The sequence below is a fragment of the Chroicocephalus ridibundus genome, chromosome 8, assembly GCF_963924245.1.
Source record: "Chroicocephalus ridibundus chromosome 8, bChrRid1.1, whole genome shotgun sequence".
Taxonomy (NCBI): Eukaryota; Metazoa; Chordata; class Aves; order Charadriiformes; family Laridae; genus Chroicocephalus; species Chroicocephalus ridibundus.
In genome coordinates, this window is record NC_086291.1 from 39,848,883 (window position 1) to 39,862,750 (window position 13,868).

The 13,868-nt window shown below is 50.6% G+C and overlaps 1 protein-coding gene across 1 annotated transcript in view; it reads left to right on the plus strand.

Annotated features, from left to right (window-relative positions):
- The window catches only part of LOC134519684 (syntaxin-binding protein 4-like), a 39,652-nt gene that overhangs the window by 17,400 nt on the left and 8,384 nt on the right, over positions 1–13,868 (plus strand). The window contains exons 6-13 of the mRNA XM_063344185.1: positions 611–696; positions 1,451–1,571; positions 4,206–4,347; positions 4,548–4,654; positions 5,097–5,250; positions 6,866–6,938; positions 10,692–10,789; positions 13,201–13,297. Coding sequence (XP_063200255.1) covers positions 611–696; positions 1,451–1,571; positions 4,206–4,347; positions 4,548–4,654; positions 5,097–5,250; positions 6,866–6,938; positions 10,692–10,789; positions 13,201–13,297 — 878 coding nt within the window. The remainder of the gene's footprint in view (positions 1–610; positions 697–1,450; positions 1,572–4,205; positions 4,348–4,547; positions 4,655–5,096; positions 5,251–6,865; positions 6,939–10,691; positions 10,790–13,200; positions 13,298–13,868) is intronic.

Below are 13,868 nucleotides of genomic sequence, written 5' to 3' on the forward strand. Positions count from 1 at the left end.
AAAAACAGAGAATAATCTCCATTTAACTCTTCTGGAAGGAGTCACAAATAGGCCAAACATTTTTGATTTATGTTTGCATAGTTACAGCTCCTTCTGACGGTCTGTTTAATTTGCATGGCGTGATAGCAAAACTTCTGAGCCTTATAGTTGGGGGTGAAATTATTCCAGCTGATTCCCCGGGGGGTCCAAGCGGCGGGGTCAGGGCAGGGGTGCAAGGCAGGGTGCACGGCAGGGCTCCTGTGTTCATTCACGCTCTCTCACGCTCTCTCAGCACCAGTGCCTATCCATACAGCCCTTCCCAGCTTCTCTTGCCTATGTTCAACTTGAACACTTTCCAGGGCAGGGAAGGAGCACACCGAAACCCCATCCCATTGCAGGAAAACTGCACTGCCATGGGATTGATTATCCACCTTAAGCCTTGCACAACCTCTTGAGACCACGGGGGTTATAGCCTTATGCATGAGAAAGCTCTGTCTGCTCCCCATTGCTGGAAGGAATCAGCCCTATAGATTTGGTAGTAAGACACTGCCACCGGGGACACTATTGTCATATAATCAGGTGGGGAATAGTTTTGAGCAGCAGCAGCCTACACTGGGTTTTTTCTTTGCAGGAGAGAGTTCTCTGAGCTGATGGAGAAGTTCGGCTCCCAGAGCAATACGGGCTCAGCGCGGAGCTCGCCCATCCTGCATGGCGGCAGTGAGTAGCTCAGTGTGCTTTGCCGGGGGGGCGGAACAAAACGGCCCTCTCTCTGCTGAAAAAGTTTTCTTTATCCCCGTGTTATTTTGAAGGAGTTGTGATTTGCATTGTTGTAGGTGTTTGGGTGGAGGTTTGAAGGAAGAGAAGTCTTGCTCGTCCTTATTGCAAGCACTCAGTGCGTCCCCAGGTGCAGAGCAGCAGGCACGGCCAGTCCTGCCTGCGCAGAGCAAGCACGAAGCGAGGCAGCAAGCTAGCCTCTTGAAATCTTTTGAAATTTGTGGATTTCAAAGCATTTCAGCAGTCGTTCATTCAACAATCATTGTTTCTCATTTGCAAGTGGGAAACGTTTAGTGAGATGCAACAAGGTCAACCTAAGCCAGGTGCCAGCACATCAAATCATGTGTGCATGGGGAAAGAAAGGTTGCTGAGAAAGGTTGGACCAGATGATCCTTGAGGTCCCTTCCAACCTGGTATTCTGTGATTCTATGAAAGGTGTCTCTCTGGCTTGGCATCCCACCAGAAGGCTGTCAACCCTTCCCCTGTGGCAGAGGTACGTAGCACTGGCAGAGGGGTGACAGTCCCACGCTGGAATTGTGCCAAGCAGGCTGAATGTTTCCTCTCCGTGTCTTTAACTCCCATGTGGTTTTCCCCAAAAAGCTAGGAAAACAGTGTCAGCTCTTAGTGTCAGAGCAAGGGAAGAGGGTGATGCTGGAGTATTTGCGTTACCTGGACTGACTCTGACTTTGCTGTTCAGGTCGATACCTGGAAAGTACATCCTCGGGCTCCTCCTCGCGCTCTCAGAGCCCTCTGCTGCTGAGCCCCGCCAACTCCCACAGCCCCTGCATCGGGAACCCGGCGCACCCCTCTCACACACAGTACGTACGGGTCGCGTGGGGCCGGCCCCCAAAACCTGTCCCTTGGTCAGTCATGAAGATATCACTGAATGTCTAACGCTGTCTTAGGGGTAGATCCAGTAAATACTTCCAATGTGTGAAGAACTGCCTTGTTCATCCTTTATCTTCTATACCATTGTATCACCACAAGGACTAGGAGACCATGGTGTCTTCTAGAAGTCCTTGTCCTGGGGACAGCTTGACTGGTGCCTAAGAGCTGAAAAGCTTCCCCATTGAGGCAGTCAATGGTTAACCATGCAACTGCTCCTCTTCCTCCCCTTTGAAACCCGGGGAGAAGCTGTGGCTTACAGCCGGCTGAGAGGACCCTCCACATCACCTTTATAAACCACGTCACGAGTGGAGTGTTTCTGTGAGGCCAGTGGTGCTTTCAGAAGGTGTTTCAGGAGCATGTTTTCCATTGCCCTGCTTCTGGCACGTTGACATCGTGCAATGAGAGCACAAGCACTGCCCTCTCAACACAAACACTCCCGACGCCCTTTGCTTTGGTGTCAACAGCGGTTGCCTACAGACACCGCATCCTTTTGACTCCAGAGCATCTCCTGGAGCATGTGTTTTCATGTGGTCATCTGTCCCTTTCATATTTCGCAGGGTCAGAGGTTTGGACAGGCAGAGCTTGTTTTTCTGCAGAGTCTCATCTCCAGGGTGCTCGGGGTTGCCCTTCTCAAGAGGGACAGTTCGAAGGGTGTTAACAGTCGTGGAATTGGGACCATTCGTCCCCAGGGCTTGCAGCTTCCCTCTCTTTGCCAGCGTAAACAAGCCAAGTCACTGGTAAAGAGAATCAGACCTCACTGCAGAACCAGTAAATCCTCTTGCTAAATACCAGCTCTTTATTAGGGATTTGCAGAGGACAAATATTTGGCACCAGAGGTTTAAGCTGCTTGCACGGAGTGAGAGACCCTTACAGAGGAGAGGCCAGCTCATCTACTTGGCAGCTGATTTGGACATCCTTGCTCTGCTGTTAACCCGCTCCAGGCTGCGATATAGGCTAGAGGGAACCTGGTTTGGTGGCCACCTCGCTCAGCGCTGCTATGTTGTGCCATGTTCTGCTTGTCTCCATGCTGGTGCCAGGCTCCAGTGGTCTCCTCCTGGGAGAGCAGAGTTCATTTGAAATCCCGGACTGTGCAGAGCCTTGGTGGTTGGCTGCAGAGATGTAATTTGGGCCATGGGCAGCAGGGTCTTTTCATGCACGCGGCTGCCATCCCTCACCCATCCTTTCCTCTCACCGCAGGTTGTCCCCGGGCTGTGACCTCTTGTTGCTGTGTCATCTGAGGTCCTGCCGCCCCATTGAGCAACAGGACCCAGATGCGATTCAGTCTCGCCACAGAGAGTGTCTGTTATTTTGATTCGAACAGAGGGTTTTAATGCTACCTTTTCTGAACAAGTTTTCCTAAAATATTCCTTAGAGCAATCTTTTTTTCAGAAGATTAAGACAGATGCTGCATGAATGCAGTCCCTCTTCCCCCACCATGTAGCCAGCTGGCCCTCCTGGGGGTCTGCTGCCAGTTTGGAGGGGTGCTGGCCACACGCTGCTCTGTCGCTAGGGTGTCTGGGCACCGGGGATGGCATCGCTGTGACGGCATCAGTTATGCACTGGTGACACTGTGAGGCACAGGATGCACCGCTGTCATTGCGTCTTAAGTTATCAGATAACACAAGGAGGACCAGAAACTGCAGACCATTTGGCAAGCGGCTGCTGTGGAAATAAACTGAAAAGGCGAAAAGCCAGCTGCGCCCAGCCCACTAGGAGGAAAAGGCTTGCTGACCCTTTCATCCCACCAAATCCTTCCCCGAAAACCTCCCTGTCGCAATGCTGCCCAGCGAAATCTCTTCTCCCGCAAGCACTTACGGCAATTGCTGTCTCTCCCTCCCTGCACGGAGCCACCGGCCATGGCCTGGTCTTGGTGGCCTGTTGGGTCCTGTCTAGCAGGCAGCTCGTTGAGGGTAGACCTCTAACAAGGTCTAACCTTGTTACGGCTCCATTTGCAGTACATCTGTGACTGGGCGAGTCATCTCTACCGCTGCCACAGAAGCAAATCACAGTGTGGTGGGTATTGCTATCAAGGTGCTTAAGGGCTCATTTCTTAGGGCATCTTGCAAGGTTTTGAGTCCAAACCTTGGTTAAGACGCAGTCAGCTGTGTATCCTGAGCTTCACTTGGATGTTTGCTAACGGCTGCTTAATAGTTGACCAATCTGCAAATTGCTGTCTGGTGATTTAGGCCAGAGTTGCTGGATTTGAACAATAACCGCGTCGATCCTTTGTATGCTTTTGGCTACAAAAACCAAAAGTGCCAAATATATTCTGGTTAAACCTTTAGTTTCTTTTCTTTTCATTTTCTAAATGCAAATGAGCATGCCCCAGCATTTGGGATTATATAAACCGGTCATCTGAACAATGCTGAACAATGCCTGCTGAGAAACTGGAGTCCTCACCTCTTCTTTCCAAGGTTGGGTGGAAGAAAAGATGCAGAGGCAGGAAAGGTTGGGAGAAGTTAGAAGGATCGTGCACGGAAGGAAAGCCAGGCAGAGTTTGTTCAGCAACGTGGGAAAATAAACCAGATCACCTTGAGTCACCTGTTAACATCTCTCCCTTGCAGCTACTCCACTGAATCAGGAATCCAGAGCATTTCTATAGCAAAATCCTCCGGCTTAGGGCTGACAATCAGTGGTGGATCTAACAGGCCTGATGGCCCCATGATTTATGTTCAAGAGCTTTTGCCAGATGGTGACTGTTACAAGGTAAGTCAGTGTGGAGACCCTCAGTGACTTTGCAATGGGGACCTCTCCTAGAAGCTGTAGCTGTTCTGAAGCAGAGCAGCTTTTCTAAGAACAGATGAATAATGCACTGCATGAACTAATGAGGATTTGTGTTGCAGGAGAAGGCTTTGGGCAGAGGGACATTCCTTCCCAATGCCCTGACTTTCTCATTCTTTGTTTAGGATGGTCGGCTCCGACCTGGTGACCAACTAATTGCTATCAATAAAGATTCTTTGGTGGGCAGCACACATGAAGAGGCCAGAAAAATAATTGCAAAAGCCAAATTCAGGTAGGCATGTAACATATTTCCCGTCACCATCACGGTGCCGCTGAGTTTTAGGCAAAAAACCCTTCGTGTTGTACCAATGTTTGGCTTCAAGAAGCATAAGGATTATTAGTCTTAAATGATGCTTCAAGATGGTCTTGAGAGGTGACCATATAAGGTCGTCTTGAGTGCATGTGGATCATCCTGAAGTGTAATGCAGACCTTCCCAATGTTCTGGTCCTCAAGAATATCCCCTATCACCGCCCAGCAGAGTTCTGCAACAGAACTGAAGGTCAAACAAGCAGCCCAGCTGGTGGAGATCCAGCTGCACTGGTGCAGGCTACATGGGCTTAAGGGACATTATCCCAGAGAAAGAACCACGGTCATGGAAGTTCTGCAAATTTAAGTTGTGCTTTTTTTTTTATTATTTGTTAATAAAATGTTCTGTATTTGTTGTTTGTTGAAGACATGAGGAAAACACAGAAGTGGCCTTTATTCCTGGAAGGGGACGGTTACATCCTGGACTGTCAGTTCATAACAACATCCCATCGCCACCTCCGAAGGCTGTGGGAAACGGTCTGAGTTCCTGCAGACTGAAGGTGCATGTGAGGTCCCCAGAGGTAGGTTGAAGTTCATATCTAAGAGCACAGACATCAGCCCTGTGATCTTTCTTTGATCAGAAAACTCTTCTTCAGGGACTCCATGGGTAGTCCTTCTGGAAGATGGAAAGTCTGTAATGATGATGTATGTAGCCCTGCTTTATAGCCAGGTATTTTAAATCTGAAATATTGTTTCTTCTGCCTTGGGTTTGAGACAGCGAAGGATCTGTGGAGGTAATGAGAGGAACTTCATCTCCAGGGCCTACATTCAGACCTGTTTCAGAAGTCTCAGGTTTAAAAAAAAAAACAAACCCCTTCTGCGGATAGCAACCTGCATCTCATTCAGTACCAGTCATAGGGCTGGAAGGGATCTCAGGAGTCAGTTTGATCTAGTCTCCTACCCAAAGGCAGGAACAACTCTTTGTTCTTAAAGACCTCTGATGAGGATGAACCCACAGCGTTCCTAAGCAGTCCGTTTCTGTTCTTCACCAACCTAATGATAAGCCAGGCTCCTTCTTCCTGTGAAGCCAACTCCATGTTGTGTTTGCAGAGACGAGCGCTCGAGCTGCACATGGTGAGACAGACTTTAACCACACCACCCTCATGAGAATTTTGGCCCATGGCTGGATTCTGTGCGTTTGTCACTCCTCTCCTAGGCTGGTGCAATGCCGGGGGTATCTTCTGCCCTCTTCCATGAAAACTTTAGAAAAGGCTGGCTGGAGGTTCCTTCCATACAAGCATCATTCACAAAAGATCTTTCTTTCCAGACCCTGTGGAGGTGTGGACTTGCAAGAATGCCACATACAGGTTGCCTTTGGGTGTACCAGGCTGGAGACAGGCTTATAAAAGTCAGCCTCAGCCCATATACATAGAGCTGAGTAGTATAGTTAGATCTCTCACCATCCAGCAGAAGGTATTCTTGTGTCACGTTGTGCACCTATGTGAAATTACACTGCTGGCTGGAATTAAATTGCTCCTTTCCTCACTTTGCTGCTAAAAGATGGAACCTTTAATGAGGTCTGGGCTTCCACGTTAGGGAAAGCATGTTCAGGCTTTCTACCTGCCCACATGTCCTCAGCATCAGTCCTCTGCATCTAAGCTCCCCGCTGTGGAATCACTGTCTCAGTGGTGCTCAGCATATCTACCCTGTGACTCTATTTCTCCCTCCTACTTGTGCTTTCATCTGTGACCGGGCACTTAAGAAAGACCTGGGCGCTGGTCTCAGCTTCCCGTCATGCTTGTTGTGATAATCATGTGTTTGGGGTAAGTAACACAACTGTCTGCAGGTTCAGGACCTCACTGCTGGGCTGGATGCAGTGCTTTAGGGTGAACCTCTATGGAGAAACTGTACAAGGTTAAATTCATCCCCAGCTCTCAATTATGGTAATGACAAACTCATTTTTCTGTGTGTGCCCAGAGATTTTGATATGGCTCTGGCACGTGCCTGTGCCAAGTGCTGCCAGAGAAACCCCTGGAGCCTCTTTTGGCCCATCTGCACAGGAGATGGATGTGGTGCCTTTGCTCTTTATGGGCCAGATGGGTTGCTCTCTCTTGAACTCCTCTCTCTTCTGCTCTTTATTTACACTAGCAGATGCTGCTTAGCGATTATCTGTGCTGTTTTGTCTTCTTTTTCTAGAATAGACATGAAAATAATTTTCCTGTGCCTTCTTTGTCACCGGACATTTGCCCACCAGAGCTTACCATCTCAGGTAAGAGACCTGCTAAACTGTTTTCTTTGTGTGGGTGACAAGCACAGCCTTGGCTCCTTGGTGCTGAGGAAGATGAAATTCATCTTGATCAGTGTTTATATTGCTGTAGTGGAATCTCATGGTATGATAACGAGACTCAGCCCACTAGGAGAGAGAGAAGGTAGCAGCTTGGCTTACTCAACTGGTAGTAATTATGTCCATGTTTGTCCATAGTAGCAAAATTCTTCACTAAGGCGTTCGGAGGACTAAAGTATTCACAGGAGGCGACTTCTTCCACTCTCAGCCTGTGTTTCACTTGCAGCAGTGTCTTTGCCACACGCAAAGAACCTGTCAGACTTGCATCCAGCAGGTGCCATTGCCCGCAACGTTCCCTTCTGATAGGGATGGGTGGTCCTTGGAGACATGGTATAAGAAAGTCAATTAATGGTAGTTGTAATGTACATGGCAACCGTGGGCATTATACAGACATTAAGGGTGTCTGTATAAGCCAAGCTTCACTTTTGGCTTACTTTTCCACGCTGTGTTTTCTCTCCATGCTCTGAGTCCCATACTGAGCTATTAATTTTGGGGGAGAGACCTACTCTGTTCATCCAATGGGATGGCAGCAACAGGGGGTGTACTCAAATCACCCTGCAGCTTCACAGGTCCCTTAAGAATCGCAGGAATCCTGAATAACTCCCATGATCCAGCATCCAGGGAGATGACCTCCAGCAAGATCCCTATGATATGAAGGTTACTTCTGCCCAGAGGAAAAGCTGGGCTTTCCCTAGCGAGTCCCTAGCAAGCCCGTCATTCTCACGGCCACAAGTCAGACGTCCTTTCCTTCCCCATGCGCTGCCGAGGTGCTGGCCCGGCTTCTGAATCCCTGTGCTGTAATTTCCATCTGGAAGGCTGAGAGTGAGCATTGCAGGGTAAATTGTGTTTAGTCTATACCTGAGATTAGTGGGAGAGACAGAAAGCAAACAGTGCTGGGCTGGGTATGCGCCAGCGCTCTGCTCCCAGGGATGCTCTGTCTCACCTTGGGAAGCTCAGCAGGCTTCAGCCTTCACCTTCCATGCTCTGCAGATACCCTGGGACAGGGACAGCCCTTGGGCTGTCCTCCCTGCCCCCAGCATCATAGAATCATAGAATGTGTTGGGTTGGAAGGGACCTCTAAAGGCCATCTAGTCCAACCCCCCTGCAGTGAGCAGGGACATCTTTAACGAGATCAGGTCGCTCAGAGCCTCATCAAGCTGGCCTTGAATGTCTCCAGGGATGGGGCCTCCACCACCTCTCTGGGCAACCTGGGCCAGTGTCTCACCACCCTCAGTGTAAAGAATTTCTTCCTAATGTCTCATCTGAACCTGCCCTGCTCTAGTTTAAAACCATTGCCCCTCATCCTATCACTACATGCCCTTGCAAACAGCCCCTCCCCAGCTTTCCTGTAGGCCCCCTTTAGGGACTGGAAGGGGCTCGAAGGTCTCCCTGGAGCCTTCTCTTCTCCAGGCTGAACAACCCCAGCTCTCTCAGCCTGTCCTCACAGCAGAGGGGCTCCAGCCCTTGGATCATCCTCGTGGCCTCCTCTGGCCCGACTCCAGCAGGTCCATGTCCTTCTTGTGCTGAGGGCTCCAGAGCTGGACACAGTACTCCAGGTGGGGTCTCATCAGAGCAGAGCAGAGGGGGACAATCACCTCTCTCGATCTGCTGGCCACAGTTCCTGCAGCCTTGATTTCAGGTAGGCTCTTAGGTGTCCACCAGCGACAGCCAGAGCTCCTGGTGATGGGGAGCAAAGCCCTGGGTCGTGTTGGCAATCCGGCAAATAGCAATGACCTAATCACTTCCTGACTTAGCCAGGGGATCTCATTACACGTGGGGTTTCTCTGTGTGAAATGCTGAGGAGGGTTTTGTGTCAGTGTTGTTATCCATGAAAACAGACAACTGACTTTGACTTTGAAAGAGCAGCGGCCAGACTTGGAGCCTGGGCCGGTGACTGCCTCTCTGCGGGTGCCTGATGGATGCCCCGGATATCTCCGTGTCCGGAGCCGACAGCAAAGCCATGGGGAGCTAATCCTGATTAGCCATGCGTCAAAGGGTAACAGCTCTGCCCTTGAACTTGGAGAGTAAAGTGTTGGTGGCCGATCCAGCAAACCCATTTATTGCCTCTTGCTGCTCCCCAGCTGCTGGCGTTAGCAGAGCGGATGAATGCGTGGATTAGGAGGATTATGCTTGTGCAGCACCTCCGCTGCTTCTCGCTGCCTTCTCCTTGCGCCTGGTCTCTGCCCCGACAGTTGAGGAGGATGCAGAGAGAAGTGCTCGAGAGGTTCAGGAGAAGAGGTGTTACTCGGCAAGACGGAGCTTCCCGGGATGTTAATCAGATCCCAGGCTGCCAAAAGAAATTACTCCTGGGGCAAACCCTGTGCCACTGGTGCGAGGGAGAACTTTGTCACTGAGCCGGACTGATGGCTTGAGAGTGGGCAGGGGCAGGCAGCTGGGCAGGCAGGCAGCAGCCCGGCACCTCTCTGGGGTCTGGCAGGGGAGCTCCTGAGTGGGTAACACCTTCTGCAGCCTTTTGCCCAGGGAATGTCACGGTTTCATGACAGGCTGAGAGAGCTGGGGGGGTTCAGCCTGAAGAAGAGAAGGCTCCAGGGAGACCTTCCAGCCCCTTCCAGTCCCTAAAGGGGCTCCAGGAAAGCTGGGGAGGGACTCCGGATCAGGGAGGGAGAGCCATGGGACGAGGGGTAATGGCTTCAAACTGGAAGAGGGGAGATTTAGGTGAGATATTGGGAAGAAATTCTTTGCTGTTGAGGGTGGTGAGCCCCTGTCCCAGGTTGCCCAGAGAAGCTGTGGCTGCCCCATCCCTGGAGGCGTTCAAGGCCAGGTTGGAGGGGGCTCGGAGCAACCTGGTGTGGTGGGAGGTGTCCCTGCCCAGGGGAAGGGGTGGCACTGGGTGGTCTTTAAGGTCCCTTCCAACCCAAGCCATTCCATGATTCCATGATTCTTATGGACAAGGGTTAATTGTAATGGAAAAGGTGGGGTTCCCTCCAGGTTGGAGAGGCACAAGGGGCAGGACATGGCAGCAGGGCTCGTGCTCCACTCCGTCCTGTTTCAGCTGCGAAGGCAGTGTCTGTAATGAGGAGCCAGCTGTCAGCAGCTGGTTCTTCTGATCCCATGACAGCTTTGCACCAGCAAAGCAGCTGCCGTTTCTGCTTCTGTCTCCCTCTGTGTCCGCCTCGCAATGCATGGGGCTCCTTCCACCCAAAAAACCTGCCTGCCCAACTGAGGGAAAAGGGTTCAAGGTTTTGCAGCCTTGGGGGGGGAAAAAGCCTTGCACCAGTGTTTTTCCACATCGTTTTTAATCCGTTGATTCCTTTTTCCGGGGGTGTTGTGAAAGCCAAGGGTGCATTGTTTTGCTTAATTAGAGAAGACAAGACCCAGGCAGACTTTTATTTTTTTCACAGATCACCATAACTACAGACCCCAAGACTCCACAAAAATTTGTGATTGGAAATTTCCAAAGTGCTGTTTTTGCAGCCCTGGGTCCTTGGATGAAACATCCCATTTTAAGTCACGCAGAAGCCCAGTTTCAGTAAGGGTTTGCCCCAGTATCCAATCTTTTCAATGGTGGCCTAGTTCAGACTTCCAGAACTGGATTTAGTAAATCCAGGTGTTTGATTTTTGGCATTTCATGCAACGAGAGTTCTGAATTTTGCTTTGCGGGCACCTCTTTCCCCTACCCAAGTGCTCTTCCATTAACATTGACTTTTGGCTTTTCAGCACCTGCTTCGGCATCTAATCACAAAGCAGCTTCAGGCACCAAACCAAAAGTAGCGCTGGATCCCCATGTCCGGCTCAAGGATGGGAAACTGGAACTGGTAAGTGGAACGGGTCCCTCTCCCCAGAGCCGGTCTCCTCTCGATCCTCTCCCAAGGTGCACTATGCAGAAAATATTCCGCTGGCGTGATATCTCCTTTCTTTCAGCTGCCACATTATTGGCAAACAAAATAAGCTTACGTGAATGGTCTCCTTGTACTGCTTTTCTGTGAAAGAACTGGTGAAGACCTTTCAGCTCTGATTCCTGCACTTGGGCATAGAGTACTTGGGCCAGGTACTAGCACGCTGGTCACTGTGTCACTTGTTTTTTGGAGAGACTAAAAAATGCACACCTGAATAGATATAGTCTAAGAGAATCAGCTTTCCTGTTCGCACAGAATTAAGCATTTGCAGAGAATAAATGCTCTAATCGACACAGACACCATCCTCTGCCGAACAGCCAGCCTAACTCCCCTTCACCTCTCCAGGAGGCTGACTGGGCTGTGCTGGGAACAGCAATAGCACAGGGGATGTGGAGTGCAGAGCCAGCCGCGGTGCTCAGAACATCGCTTTCCTGATTAGCCTCACACTGCTCACCTGCTACAATGAATTAATCTGATTTTTGAGACAGAGGCACAAGAGACAGCCACCAAACTTTATTTATTACCAGGAGTCTGGAATAAAAAATGGGTCTCAACTTTTCATTTGAGTTTGATGGAGGTTGGGTCCAGCCTCTGAAGTTAAAAAGGGAGAGGAGATGTAGTGAAACATCCCAATTGTGTCCGAAGGGGCATTGAAACACACCTTGGCTCATCTTGGCTAGTTCTCAATGCTTCGGGGAGCTCCAGAAGTCTCCTCCTGGCAGTTACGTCTCCCTCAGACGTAATGCCTTTGACTCAGGGCTGTAGGTGCAGGCAGTTGCCCTCCAAACCTTCTGGTGCTGCTGTCACTGCTGGGGTGACCTGGGGCAGCCTGGTGTGGGTGAGGGAAGGCTGAAATTTGAGATACGTCACCGAGGATCCAGCCAGAACTGCTGCACTTTTCATCATTTTATGGAAACTATATTCCATGGGCACCATCAAAGGGCAGGGAGTGGAGCTGCCCATTTGCTCACCGAGACCCCAGTGAAGGGCAGAGTGCCCTTGGGGGGCCATACATGGTTTTGGGGTGTATTTTACACTCTTGGGTACTGTTGGATTTGGGGAGAAGAGCGTGGGAAGGCAGCCGCTTCTGCAGGGCCAGGGGACTCCAAGGAAAACCTGATGCAATGAGCATCTGCTGCCACCCGACGGCAGATCCAGCGCTCGCCCTTTGGCTGCTCTCGCCTCCCAGGAGGGCAGCACGCAAGCAGGAACTTTTCTTCTAAGCCTGCATAATTCTCCTAAAGCGGGATTTAGGATTGCTTTTTTGCAGCGACCTCTGCTCGTCATGGCTATAAAAGCAGCTCCTCTTTGGTGGGAGGAGCGGGGACGCTTGGTTTCCCCTTTTAAAAACCAGCATTATGAGCAGGTGGCTGCCATGGTGCCAGGGGCAGGACATGCAGACCAACCGGCACAACCTGATAAGGTTTTGGGGTGGCCCACACCAGGTGCCACCATCAGCACCCCAAAGCCCAGGAGCCTGAAGCACCGCCTTGCGCAGGGGTGGTGGGCAGAGGAGCAGGAGGTGGGACCCAAACGGGCCTCCTAGGCAGGACAAGAGAGCGGACAAGGTCCCATGGGTGCTTGCAGGTGATGGAAATGTGAGCAAGGACTCATCTCCAGCTCTTTTTCCAGAGGACCATGCGGGAGGTGCTGTAGATGCATGAGCAGGAGCCACGGGTGCAGCCTGGGACAGGCAAGTGGTTAACTCAGGCTCTTTCCCAGAGTCTGCTGAGTTTGACTTTGTCTTTTAAAAGCTCTTACTTGCTGCCGCCAGCAGCAGAGTGGGGTTTGCACAGGTTTATCTGCTTTTGCGTGGTGCCCTGGGGTTGAATTGATAAATATCAGTAGAAGACAGGGCACCAGGCATAATGAGAGAGCAAAAGGTGCAATGAAGAAGCAAAATGTTTGAATGTCTCCTGTTGCCATGGGAAATACTCCGTGAACAGCTTTTAACATCTTGGTTCCAAACACAATTCCTGGGCAGTAAAAGAAAGAGGAGATGCTGAGCTCTTGGCAGCTGGGCCTTGCTTCAGCTACACCGGCTTTTCATAAAGCTCCTGACAGTTTGTCATAGCTGCAAATCTGTTTGCAGTCTGTATAAAATGTTCTCGGCAGGATGTGAACATGTCCCTGACTTCAGGAACAGGCATTTCTGTACGCGTGTAGGAAAGGAAAGACCAGAAATCCAGCCCAAGCCTGCTCCTGTGGGAGATGCTGCCTGGAGAGCCCCTTCCAGGAGAAACCCAGCACCAACTGTCTTCCCAGCGCCTACTTCAAAGAGTTGCTTTTCCAGTATTTTTCTTTTTAAAGGCTCATTGTTTCTGCTCAAGGTTCTGCAGTATCTTGGTCTGGATGTGACTGATGAGAAGAAGAGGCAGTTACGGCAAAGCTTGACCACAGACTCGCAGGGGACGGTGGCCTACGGAGGTGAGCAGGCATCTCTGCACATGATAGGCTCTTTCATTTTTGCATAGCTTTGCTGAAGGCTAGGAAAGGAGGGAGGCATCTACTGAAAGGTGGCAGGTAAGACATCTGCCTGGGTATTGATGTAGCCTCAAAACAGCTAAGAAAAGTCACAAATACAATTACGTATGGTAGAAGCATACGTAAAATGAAAATACAAGGAAGTTGCTGCGCGGGCTAACTTTCCTTCACCCCCAGCTTGCCAAGAAAGAGCTGGCCAGAGGACACACAGAAAATAAAAGCCTGCTCTGCTTTCTGCGACCTGACAGGGTATATCTGGCCCACAGGGTCTGCTCTCCAGAGGTTTTTTTCCCCCAAAGTCAAAGCCATCGGCAATGTCCCCACCAGCAGCAATGTCCCCACCAGACAGAACAGGCTTGCAAAGCACGACACCTCTTGGAGGGATGTTTTTGTGCAGAGTGAGCGATGGGATACAGAACCATGCGCCTCTCCTAAGGGTGACCGGCTTTGTAGTTTGTGGCAACAGAAATAAGGATGATTAGGGGTATTTGGCGAATGTGCTGGCACCAAAGAT